Source organism: Peromyscus maniculatus, chromosome 7 (assembly GCF_049852395.1).
Source record: "Peromyscus maniculatus bairdii isolate BWxNUB_F1_BW_parent chromosome 7, HU_Pman_BW_mat_3.1, whole genome shotgun sequence".
NCBI classification, from domain to species: Eukaryota; Metazoa; Chordata; class Mammalia; order Rodentia; family Cricetidae; genus Peromyscus; species Peromyscus maniculatus.
In genome coordinates this window covers 17742494-17755043 of record NC_134858.1, presented here as the reverse complement: position 1 = coordinate 17755043, position 12550 = coordinate 17742494, and the positions used below count along the sequence as shown (strand labels likewise).

General features: G+C 54.8%; 1 protein-coding gene across 6 annotated transcripts in view; it reads left to right on the top strand.

Annotated features, from left to right (window-relative positions):
• The window catches only part of Dock6 (dedicator of cytokinesis 6), a 60027-nt gene that overhangs the window by 28265 nt on the left and 19212 nt on the right, over positions 1-12550 (top strand). For 4 of the 6 annotated variants that reach the window (XM_016000876.3, XM_006982337.4, XM_076575825.1 and 1 more), the window contains 11 exons: positions 2259-2351; positions 2570-2665; positions 3669-3809; positions 6417-6530; positions 6637-6807; positions 7747-7886; positions 7976-8145; positions 10364-10524; positions 10853-11035; positions 11784-11910; positions 12235-12319. In XM_016000876.3, the coding sequence (XP_015856362.1) occupies positions 2259-2351; positions 2570-2665; positions 3669-3809; positions 6417-6530; positions 6637-6807; positions 7747-7886; positions 7976-8145; positions 10364-10524; positions 10853-11035; positions 11784-11910; positions 12235-12319 (1481 nt within the window). Of the gene's footprint in view, positions 1-2258; positions 2352-2569; positions 2666-3668; positions 3810-6416; positions 6531-6636; positions 6808-7746; positions 7887-7975; positions 8146-10363; positions 10529-10852; positions 11036-11783; positions 11911-12234; positions 12320-12550 lie in introns of all 6 variants that reach the window. The other 2 variants (XM_076575824.1, XM_006982338.4) reach the window with 2 other exon arrangements.

Below are 12550 nucleotides of genomic sequence, written 5' to 3'. Positions count from 1 at the left end.
TGTCTATGCTGCACTTGCCTGGGGCCCTCAAAAGTCAAAAGAAGGCATCAGATCCCCTGGACCTGGAGTGACAGACAGTTTAAGTCACCATGTGGGTGCTGGGATCTAACCCAGTCCTCTGCAAGAGCAGCCAGTGCTCTTAACTGCTGACCATCTCTAGTCTCCACTCGTAGCGTTTTTAATCAGGACAGCCCTCAATTTCCTGAAAGGTCAGTTAGGCCCTGGGGAGCCAAGAGGAGGTGACCAGGTAGTAACAGGGTGGTGTCCCAGGCAGGAAGTGGTCGTCAGCGTGTGTGGCCTGGCTCAGGCATGCTAAGTAAGCAGTGCATGATGGGCCATGGCAGCTGCAGTTGGCTGAGCCAACTCCATCACTGAGCCTTTTCTCCTGACCAGAAAACCAGACAAGGAGTGAAGCTTGGACCACGGTACCCATTTCACAGAGGGGCATGCTGAGGCCCTGGGAGGCCCTGAGCAAGGCTGGAGCAGGAGGCCAGGCCTGTAGTCCCAGCACATACTGTCTTCGCTGTCTTACCTTCCTGTTCTTTTTCTTTCTCGTCACTTCACACCTCCTCCATGTTCACACACTCCACCTGGTGGTCAGGCCCTTCCATTTAACTCTTGACCTCATCCTCAGGTCATGAATTCCTTCCCCTGTCTGCTGTGGTGCCCTGACTTTGCGGCCATGGCCAGCCTGTCTCTGCTGCACCCCCTCACTCACCCGGCACCATCACCTCATCTTTCCGGTTGCTCCTGAGCCCAGCCCCCCAGCACACGCCTTTCCTGGAGCCCAGACCACGGCAGTGCTCTGCCACGGATCCAGCCCTTGTTTTTGTCGTTTGTTCTGTGTTTTGAGGAGTACTGTTTGGTTTGGCTTTGTGCTTTGAGACAAATTCCCGCTGTGTAGCCCATGCTGGCCTGGAAGTCACACTGTCCCTGCCTCTGCTCCTGAGCAACGAGAAGACAGGTGTGCCCCACTGTGTCCAGCCCCTCTTCTCTGCACACATCTGATTCCCACTGCTCCCTCGCCTGCCCTCACCTACACTGTCCCACGTCCTCCCGCAGCGCCTGGCCATGCCCAGGGTTCTCCTTCTATCCACAAACCCACGCACACAGACCTGTGTCTCTCCCTCTGCCCTCCCTGCCTGTGTGGCCCCGCCCATTGTCTCCGTCCATTCTGTTACTAGAACAAAGTACTCAGGACCAGGCCATTTATAGAGTAACTAGCCAGGTGGCAGTGGTGACACAGACCTTTAACCCCAGCACTCAGGAGGCAGAGGCAGGAGGATCTCTGTGAGTTCGGGACCAGCCTGGGCTACAGAGTGAGATCCAGGACCAGCACCAAAACCACACAGAGAAACCCTGTCTTGAAGAACAAACAAAGAGTAACTAGTTAATCCATGCCCCGGATGCTAAGTGAGGCTCCCGAGCACAGGCCTCTTCCCGCCGTATCATGTGGTGAAGGATAGCCCATGGTGACAGAGGCAGTGAGCTAACTCGGGCCTCTCCCTTCTCTCTCCCTACTTTCTCCATCCTCCCTCCTCTATCCCTCCTCCTCTCCCTCTCCCCCTCCCTCCCTCCCTCCCTCCCTCTCTTCCTTCTTTTTCTTTCTCTTTCCCTATTGTGAGGCAAGGTCCCCCTTGACTTGGAGCTCACAATCCTCCTGCCTCAGCGTCCTTAGCACTAGGATTACAGATGTGCTCCACCTTGCCTGCCTTTCTCTTCCTCTTCTGAAGCCACTAATACTACTGTTAAGGGTCCCACCCTCATAGCCTCACCTAATGATAGTCAAGGTTCCACCACCAAATGCCATTAACATGGCCAGCCTGGACTACATGAGACCCTGTCTCAAAAAAACCAAACACAAAATCTCGAACACATAGCTGGGCGGTGGTGGCGCACACCTTTAATCTCAGCACTCGGGAGGCAGAGCCAGGCGAATCTCTGTGAGTTCAAGGCCAGCCTGGGCTACCAAGTGAGCTCCCGGAAAGGTTCAAAGCTACACAGAGAAACCTTGTCTCGAAAAACAAAAAAAAAAAAAAAAAAAAAAAAAAAAATCTCGAACACATGAATGAAGTTTCGGGAGACGTGTTCAAACCCTAACATAAATCCCTCCTCTGTTCGTGCTGACCAAGTCCCATCTCTCTCTTTGCCCATGCCCACAAGGACTGACCCTTCCTCCATCGTGTAGCCTCATCTCTGCTCCCATCCACATCACTAACTCACTCTGCCATCCCATGCTTCCATCCCATCCATCCTAGGCCATCGACCGCAACTCTGGCCGAGCCTCCTCTTACCTCGAGGCCTCCTCCTCGGCCCTGCCAGCCCCTCAGCCAAGATTCACTGTGCAGAAGGTAGAGGGGGGGACTAGGGTGGCTGGTCTGATGTCCACCCCGCTGCCCCACAGCAAGGGTCCAGTGCTCCTCCCCACATCCAGAGCCCGGCCAGGCCTGGAATCTGCTCTCACCCCACCCCGCATGGCCGCCTGCTGCTCTGACCCCCAACCGGGCTTCGGGCTGGGGTGTGTGGGAGGGTGGCACCTGGCTCTCGGTAACCCTGGTCCCGCCCACAGCTGCTGCATGAGGAGCTGGCTCTGCAGTGGGTCGTGAGCGGCAGTGCAGTTCGTGAGGTGGCCCTACAGCATGCCTGGTTCTTCTTCCGGCTCATGGTGAGGACTTCCCCGTCCTGGGAGACCTTTGAGAGAAAGTGCCTCGAAACTGCACTTGAAGCCCTAAGAAACGGCCTTGAGGCTCTTCTGTAAGGAGAGACGGAGGTCACCTTGACAGTGAACCCCCCTCTCTAGAGAGGACTCCTCAACCCAGAGATGGGGCCTCCTTCCTCCGAGAGACATCGAGTACCGAGAGATCAGGCTTGCAGACCCCCAGATTCCTTCAAGCGTGTCTTTGTGTCTTCTCCCCCAGTGTCCGCTGGCCCTGTCCCCGCCAGTCCATCCCCCATAATCCTCCAGGAGGCCGGGGAGAAGGTTAGAGGAAGGTGCTTGTCACACACTTGAAGACCAGAGTTAGAGCCCCATAACATGTGACAGAGGAAGGGACTAATGTAACCCCGGCGCTGGGGACCTGGGGACAGGAGGGTCCCTGGAACTTGTGGACCAGCCATCCTCAGTGAGACCCAGACCCGTCTCCAACAAGAGGTGTGGGCGGGCTCTGCAGGCGTGTACACACAGATACCCACAAAACTCTGGGTTCTGAGGCTCCACCGTGGGCCCCACCTGCTCCTCAGATCCTCCCACTGCCCCCACTCGGGCTCCACCGGTGTCACTTCCTCGGGTGACACCCCTTAAGCCACTGTTCTTTTTTTTATGTGTATGGTGCTCTGTCTGCACGTACACCTGCCCGCCAGAAGAGGGCACCAGATCCCATTACAGATGGCCGAGAGCCACCCTGTGGTTGCTGGGAATTGAACTCAGGACCTCTGGAAGAGCAGCCAATGCTCTTAACCTCTGAGCCCACTGTTCTTGGTGCTAAAGTTCCATCCCTTCTGTCAAAGCCAGACCGCGCTTCAGCTGCAGCTACTTGGCTCGGAGCCACTTACGTCCCCCTTCCTCGTCTGTAGCGCCCCACCTATCAGTCCTGCACCCCAGTTCCTCTCACGCCCCAGCTGTGTGTCTGAAGCTCCTCCCACAGCCTTTTGACTCGCCTCACCCGCAGATCAAAAGCATGCAGCTACATTTGCTCCTGGGCCAGCGACTGGACACTCCCCGAAAGCTGCGCTTCCCTGGGCGCTTCCTGGACGACATTGCCGCCCTGGTGGCCTCGGTGGGCCTGGAAGTCGTCACCCGAGTCCATAAGGTGAGGAGGAACTGGGGCTCTCGGAGGAAAGTGACCAGGTGGCAGACCAGTGTTGCGGTCAGAGGCGGAGTGTGCCACGTGCGTCTGGGCATCCGTGGTCTCTTTCTCAAGGCGTGCATAGCCCTGGCTGCGTGTGAGGCCCAGGAGTAGAGCAGACAGGTCAAGTCCCTGCCTCACAAGGCAGCTTTAGAGGAAAAGTGAAAGGGGAGGGGGGGAGGCCTGGGAGCTGCAGGCAGGAGGGGTGGCGGGTGCAAGGGTCCTGGGGCAGGTTTGCAGCTGGGCAGGGAGGGTGGGCGGCTGAGGGAGAGGAATCAAGGGAGAGTCCTGGGCAGGGAGGGTGGGCGGCTGAGGGAGAGGAATCAAGGGAGAGTCCTGGGCAGGGAGGGTGGGCGCGGCTGGGGGAGAGGAATCAAGGAGAGTCCTGGGCAGGGAGGGTGGGCGGCTGAGGTAGAGGAATCAAGGGGAGTAAGAGTTGATGAGAATGTGGAGGATGTGGGGCATATCCTGTGTCCCTTAGCTTAGCACCAGTATACAGTAGGAACATAGTAAACGAATGTTGCTATTCTGAGGACTGATGATCGTCGAGGCCTCAGGATCACCAGTTCCAATCCCCACAGGAATTAGGCAAACAGCAGTCCTGATCACAATATTCTTATGGAAGCATTCATTGAGCACCTTCTGCATGCTTCCAGCTGGGTCATAGCCATCCATGAAGTGTGGATGTTATCTCTACTTTACTGATAGGGAAACTGAGGCAGAGAGTGCAGAATAGCGTAACCTGGTACCAGGCTACTGGGGAAGAAGAGGTAAAAGGATTTGAATCCAAGTCACCCTCTTCTGTGGGGGTGCCAGAGAGAAAGCTCCCCTCAGACATAATAGCCATTGTGCTACTCCATCCAACCATATTCTGCAAAGGTGACTCCTATTTTTTTATTTAAAAAAATTAAGTTGGCTAGTGGTGGTGCACACCTTAATCCCAGCGCTCAGGAGGCAGAGGCAGGAGGATCTCTGAGTTCAGGCCAGCCTGGTCTACAGAGTGAGTTCCAGGATAGCCAGGGCTACACAGAGAAACCCTATCTCAGAAAGCCAAAAAGAAATCTTTAAAAAAATTTTATGGGGATGAGTACTTGGCCTGTGCGCTATGTTCAGTGCTCTTGGAGGCCAGAAAAGGACTTTGGATCCCAGGAGTGACAGATGATTGGAAGCAGCCATGTGGGTGCTGAGAATCAAACCCCAGGTCGTCTGGAAGAGCAAGCCTTAACCACTGAGCCATCTCTCCAGCCCCATATCCTGATTTTTGTAATTGCATTTATTTATCTGTTGTGTTGTGTGGGTGTGTGAAACACGGCACATGTGTGGAAGTTAGAAGAATGTCCGTGGGAGGCAGCTCTGCTTCCATCATGTGGGTCAAACTCCAGACATCAGGCTTGGCTGCAAGCACGCTCACCCTCAGAGCCAACCTGCCAGCCCATGCCTTCTGATTTTACCTTATTTTTAGACAGTCTCACCCTGTAGCCCAGACTGGCCTGGAACTTGCTATGGAGACCAGGCTGGCTCCCAACTCAAAGAAAACCACCAGCCTCCCAAGCACTGAGATTAAAATCGTGTGCCGCCATGGTCAACTCTCGCGGATTTTAAAGAGATGTCATTTGAGGATGTGGCAGGAACATTTCAGGTTTGGGAAATGCTGCCCTTGTTACACAATACCAGCGACCTTGGTGTCCCTGGAGCTGTCCCAGCGCTGACATAAGTGTCATTGATGGGCACCACACTTCACGCATTCCTTTGGCATGTCATGAACCCCAGCTGTCTCTGGCTCCATACTTAGGGCATCCCAGCCAGGTGTGGTGGTGCACGCCTGTGGTCGCTGCATTGAGAAGTTGGGACAGGAGAGTCACAAGCTTGAGGCTAGCCTGGGCTGTGTGGTGCTGGCTTTACCAGGCCTCTAAGACTGCTGGACTAGCAGCCGGGACCATAGTTTCCTTCACAGCTTTGGCACACACTAGGTGCTCAATAGACGCTCATTAAATGATTACTGGTGGTGTACCGTTAGAGCACATTGATTCGCTGGAACACAGGATAAGCATTCAAACAGAATCGAAGTGTTTCTCTGTACGTAAGCAGGCTGCAGGGCTTCCAGTTTGGCCAGGCCCTCCCCGTCCAGCAGAGGTTTCAAGCAATAGAAGAGGGTACCTCACCTCCTCTCTGATCTCATTGGCCAGAGTATGGTCACTGTCAGCTGCAAGGCAGCCTGGGAAATGTATCCTGTTGAACCCTGAAGTCTGGACGTAGAGAGTGGGTTATCCAACTCTGGGTGGGAGAAGAAAGAAAAATGTATTGTGGGACTGAGTGTGACGTGGTGGCCTTTGATCCCAGCTCTGGGGTGCAGAGACTGGTGGACCTGTGCACTTGAGACCAGCGTGGTGAGCTCTAGGTCAGCTAGGGCTACACAGGGAGACCCTGTCGGAAATAGTAAAAATAAAGCAAAATGAGTATTGCGAGTGGATCGCGGAGGGGGAGGAAGTCAGAGAGGAAGTTAAGGAAGTCATGCAGAGGTGAGCCAGGCTGGGCACTGTCAGTGTGGACCAACAGGACCTGTGTCCCCAGGACATGGAGCTGGCTGAACGGCTGAATGCCAGCCTGGCCTTCTTCCTCAGTGACCTCCTGTCCATCGCGGACCGAGGCTACATCTTCAGCCTGGTACGAGCTCACTACAAGCAGGTAGGTATGCATGGTGGAGGGTGGGGGGGTGGCAGATGGCGCCCTGGGACCCATGGAGTCTGTGGGCACGGGATGCTGATGTCACCTGGCATCCCCTCCCTTGCAGGTGACCACTCGGCTGCAGTCTGCCCCCAACCCAGCGGCACTGCTGACCCTTCGAATGGACTTCACCCGCATCCTGTGCAGCCATGAGCACTATGTGACCCTTAACCTCCCCTGTTGCCCCCTGTCGCCCCCAGCCTCCCCCTCCCCCTCCGTGTCCTCCACTACTTCCCAGGTAGGCGGGCCTCCTCTCCCGCTTTGCGCCTGCAGAGGCTCACCTTCAACCCATCTGATACATTTCTGTTCACTCCCTTCTGGTCCCCTGCCCTGGCACACCCCTGACCTTTGACTTTTCACCTCTGTCTCCACCCATGACTTCTCAGAGATTTCCTAGGACAATTGACTCCTTTTGGTCCCCAAATTTAATTCTTGGACTTGCATTCAGGCTGCTGTTTCTCAGCCTTCTGAGTTTTGACTCCATGTCATAACTCCGCATGGATGGGTTATCCCTTTAAAGATTTGTTTATTTTTATTTTATCTGTATGACTGCACCACCTGGTATTGGTGGAGGCCAGAAGAGGGCACTTGGTCCCCTGGAACTGGCATTACAGATGGTTGTGGGCCACCATGTGGGTGCTGGGAACTGAACCCAGGTCCTCTGGAAGAGCGGCCAGTGCTCTGGACTGCTGAGCGTCTCTCCAGCTCCTCTGACCTTTAACCCCATGCCCGCTGACAGTACTATTGCACTGATATCGGCACCTTACAGTAAGTGAGCAAAATGTCACGATGGCACATCCTTGGGAGATAGTTCTCATTTAAAGTTTTGTTTGCTTTACTGGGGGCACCTGTGTGCTGTGGCGATGGTGTGGCACCCAGAGAACAGTCCACAGGAGTCGCTTCTCTCCGTCCGCTGTGTGGCCTTGGGCATCAAACTCAGCTCGTTAGGCTCAGTGGAGAGTGTCCTCCCGGCTGAGCCCTCTTCCTGGCTCCTCCGGAAGCGCTTTTAGGAGGGGAAGTGGGAAATACCCAGATTTAGGGTCTGTGGGTTCATCTCTCCCCTCCCAAGCACTCACCTCCAGCTCTTGGTGCTGATTTCAGTCACTGCCATGGTGGCCGTGGTGGTGACTTTTTACCTCTGACCCTTGACCCTGGGCGTCCACTCTACCATCTGCAGAGCTCCACCTTCTCCAGCCAGGCCCCGGACCCTAAGGTGACCAGCATGTTTGAGCTTAGCGGACCTTTCAGACAGCAGCATTTTCTGTCTGGGCTCCTGCTGACAGAGCTGGCCCTAGCCCTGGAGCCCGACGCTGAAGGGTGAGCATGGGGCCTGGGCGTGGCCAGTGGGGAGTGACGTGGGCCCGGAGCCACGACCGCGTCCTGCTGAGCACCCTGTCCCTCCACAGGGCATCCCTCTTGCACAAGAAGGCCATCGGCGCCGTGCACAGCCTGCTCTGCAGCCACGATGTTGACTCCCGCTACACGGAGCCCTCCGTGAAGGCCAAAGTGGCCGAGCTGTACCTGCCCCTGCTCTCGCTTGCCAGGGACACACTGCCACGGCTGCATGGCTTTGCCGGTCAGAGCGCTGGGGAGATCGCGGCATGTGGGGTGGGAGAATCAGATGGGGCGGGGGGAGGGCTGGTGAGCCTGAGGGTGAGCGGCGCAGGGTCCGGCTCTCACAGCATCCGCATCAAGCCGGGTGGTTACCTCTCCGAACCGTAAGTCTCACCTGGAAAGTGAAACTGTGTTGGCATCCATTATGATAAAGAAACACAGGTGGAGAATTGTTGTCAGCCCGGTGTCTGGGGGCCTCCTGATGACGTGTGTTGCCTTCTGAGAGGAAGCAGGCAGGGGAGAGGACGGCCTAGTGCTTTGTCTTCGCTCACGAGTCTATTCTGAGCTGCAAGTGTTTCTTCATGGCATCCGGGAACACTCTGGGGCAGTTGCTTGGATACCGAGGGACCTGTAGATTCATGCCTTTCCTAAGAATGGGGAAATTCTCAGCTCTTCTAAATTTTCCCCCTGCCTCCCTTTCTGTCTCCTGCAGTGGCTCATGTTAGAGTGTGTCTTTGTGTCTGCGTTTGCCCTGCTTTCTGTCACCTTCATCTGTCTTCAGCCAACCCCCATCCGGTGTGCGTGTGCGTGTGTGTGTGTGTGTGTGTGTGTGTGTGTGTAAACATGCATGTGAGGGCCCAAGTGTGATGTCAGGAGTCAGCCTTGATCACTCTTCCACTTTATCCGCTGAGGCGGCCTTGTCAGCCAGACCTGGAGCTTGCTCGGGATCCCAGGTCTGCACCTTCTCAGGCTGGAATTACAAGCGTGTCATCTGGCTTTACATGAGTGCTGGGCACCTTAACTCCAGTGCTCATGCATGTGTGGCAAATGTTTAGCCCCTGAGCCATCCCCTAGCCCAAATTCCAATTTTATTTGTTTTTGTCATTTTTTATATTGTTTCACGTGTATGACTTTTGTCTGTGTGTACGTATGTGTACTATATGCACACCTGGTGCCCACAGAGGCCAGAGGGTGTCAGAACCCTGGAACTGGAATTATAAGTTGTGAATCGCCATGTGGGTGCTGGGAATTAAACCTGAGTCCTTTGGAAGAGCAGCCAGTGCTCTTTTATTAATTTATTTTGGCCTTTTGAGACTGTCTCTCTATGTAGTCCTGGATGTCCTGGAACTTGCTATTTAGACCAGATCTCAAACTCAGAGATCCACCTGGCTCTGCCTCCCAAGTACTGGCATTAAAGGCGTGTGCCGCCAGGTCCAGCCGCAGCCAGTGCTCCTAACCACTGAGCTATCTCTCCAGCTCCCTATTTTTCATTAAAAAAGTATTTGTTTGTTTTCTGAGTATGTGTGTAGACATACACACGAACATATGGAAGTCAGAGGACACTGTGAGAGTGAGTTCTCTCCTTGCGCCCACGTGGGTCATGGAGATCCCAGTGTACGTCAGGTGCAGCAGCGGCCATCTTGAGGCTGGGCCACCTCCAGCCCGCTGGCTTTATTTTGAAATTCTTCATCTTTGAACGCATTTTTGTCCTTCTCTGGCTCTTCCTGTAAAGTCAATGCTTGCTAACGGACATTTGCTCTTTCTTCTCTGTGTCTACTTCCGATGTCTTGGTCACTTGCCCATATTTTTCTGTCTTGCCACACATCTTACAATTCTGTGTTCTCTTTGGACATTGTATATGAGAACCGCAGTCTGGAGCGGTGTTGTCTCCTCCAGGGAGGGTGGTCCTTTTAGTGTCTAGACGGGTAGATAGCTCCGACCTCCCAGTCCAGCTGGAACCGCACCAAGCTGGGTGGGACTAGAGTTTTCCTTAGGTTCAGAATACCTGTTATCTGTCGGTGGCAGCCAGGCGTCATGGCACATGCCATGTAACCAGTAGTCAGGAGGCTGAGAAACACTCCCAGCCCAATCCTCAAGTTGTGTTCCAAGTGTTAACTATATAGCTGTGTCCAGAGTAACCATAATTTAAGTACAAAGATTCAGTTTGAGCAGTAGGAAACTATTGGCTGGCCTGGTCTGGGATGGCTGATGTCAGAGAATACTGGAAATTTGGAATGAAAGCAACAGTTATTCTTTTTTTTTTTTTTTTGGGGGGGGGTTGTTCTAGACAGGGTTTCTCTGCGTAGAGAGCTACACTCTGTAGCCCAGGCTGGCCTTGAACTCAGAGATCCACCTGCCTCTGCCTCTTGAGTGCTAGGATTAAAGGCGTGCGCCGCTACTCTGACTGAAGCAAGGCGCTTCCCAGTGCCTCATTCTCTCGCTTCCTGTTCTGCCTCCAGAGGGCTCAGGGCAGCGGTCAAGACTGGCTTCCATGCTGGACTCAGACACAGAGGGTGAAGCGGACGTTGGAGGCACCATCAACCCTTCTGTGGCCATGGCCATTGCTGGGGGACCTCTGGCTCCTGGCTCTCGCACCAGCATTTCCCAGGGCTCCTCAACAGTAAGTCTGAGGCTCATCCCCATGAGGCCTGTGAACTCAAGCCCGCGTTGTTGGCTGGGGATGTGGCTCAGTCCGCAGAGTGCTTGCCTGGCGGTCGCAAAGGCCCGGCACCACATAAACTGCATGTAGTGATGCACACCTGTGATCTAAGCACGAGGGTGGTGGAGGCAGGCTCAGAAGTTTAAAGCCATCTTCAGATTGTGTTGTGAGTTGGACACCAGCCCGTGTCTCCAACAAGACAAAAAGGGTGTCATGTCATGAGATACAGTTGGCCACAGTTCACCGTGTATAAGGAGAATAAAATCGACTCTGTTCCCTCCGCACCCAGGCAGCTCGCTCAGGCTGTCCCCTCTCTGCTGAGTCCAGCCGGACCTTGCTGGTGTGTGTGCTGTGGGTCTTGAAAAACGCAGATGCAGCCCTTCTGCAGCGCTGGACTGCTGACCTGGCCCTGCCCCAGCTGGGACGCCTCCTCGACCTGCTCTACCTCTGTCTGGCTGCCTTTGAGTACAAGGTGTGAGGGGGTGGGGAGAGGCTGAGCTCAGCACACACCCGGAGCTCTGGGGCAGACTGTCTGTCCGGGGCTTCTGTGAACTGGGGATGAAAGGTGAACGGTGGCTGTCCTCAGCTTTGGAGTAAGGTGACCCATGACTTCATGAATAGAACGCTGCACTGGGGTGTGGTCCGTCGTAGAGTGCCTGACTAGCATGCATAAGGTCCATCCGTCCCAGGATGAAGGAGAGTGAGGAGGGTGGGGAGGAGGGAAGACCGCATGAGCCTGTCGTCCCAGGTCCCCGGTGAAGGAGCAGATTCGGAAGGTCAAGGTCGTTCTCACTATGTAGTGAATTCAAGACCAGATGAGAAAGAGAGAGAGGGAAGGAAGGAGAGAAGGGGGGAAGCTGCAAGGGAGTCTGTGACGTAGTGTTTAGTCTGCAGGTGCTGGAAGAAGTGGGGGAGGGGGAGGGAGGGGGAGGAGGGGAACGGTAGGGAGGGGGAGGGTGGGGGGGAGGGGAGGGTGGAGAGGGGGAGGAGGGTGGGGAGGAGAAGGGTGGGGAGGAGGGGGACTGTAGGGAGGAGAAGGAGGAGGAGAGTGGGGAGGAGGAGAACTTGGAGGTGGTGAGATTTTGGAGAGGAGGGCTGTGCTGTGTCTTCTGGCAAAGGCCCTGGGGATAGGAACGGCCCTGAGCAGAAGGCCTAGGCCACCTCAGGTCCTAGCAGAAGGAACACACATCACCTCGAACCCCAGTTCTCTGCTTTCACAGGGGAAAAAGGCTTTTGAGCGGATCAACAGCCTCACATTCAAGAAGTCACTGGACATGAAAGCGCGGCTGGAAGAGGCCATCCTGGGCACCATCGGGGCACGGCAGGAGATGGTGCGGCGGAGCAGGGGTGAGGTGACGATGGTGCAGATGTGTGGTGTGCACACCTGTATCCCAGCACTCGGGACACAGGAGGAGATGAGGAGCTCAAGACTAGGCCTCTGCTATCCATGAGTCCTTATCTCAGCAGAAAAAAAGTTCATATATCACTGCTCTCCACACAACATATGTGACTCCCTTCTGTCCCCACAGCCCACATGGGGCTAGTGTTGTCTTTGCCCAGCGTCACTCTGCGTAACCCTACATAGATGTCTTCCTGCATGTGTATGTTACCCTGTGCTCACGCATGTCTTTCTCTCTCCACACACCTCTGAACATACATTGTGCATGGCAGAGAGAAGTCCATTTGGAAACCAAGAGAACGTCCGCTGGCGGAAGAGTGTCACCCACTGGAGACAGACCTCGGACCGTGTGGACAAGTAGGTCAAAGATGGGTCTTTCTCACTACCATGATAAGCCCCTGAGGCAGACCACTTTAAAACAAGAGTTTTCTCAGTCAGGCAGTGGTGGCGCACGCCTTTAATCTCAGCACTCGGGAGGCAAAGGCAGGTGGATCTCTGTGAGTTCGAAGCCAGCCTGGTCTACAGAGTGAGTTCCAGGACAGCTAGGACTACTAGGACTACCCAGAGAAGCCTTGTCTCAAAAATAAA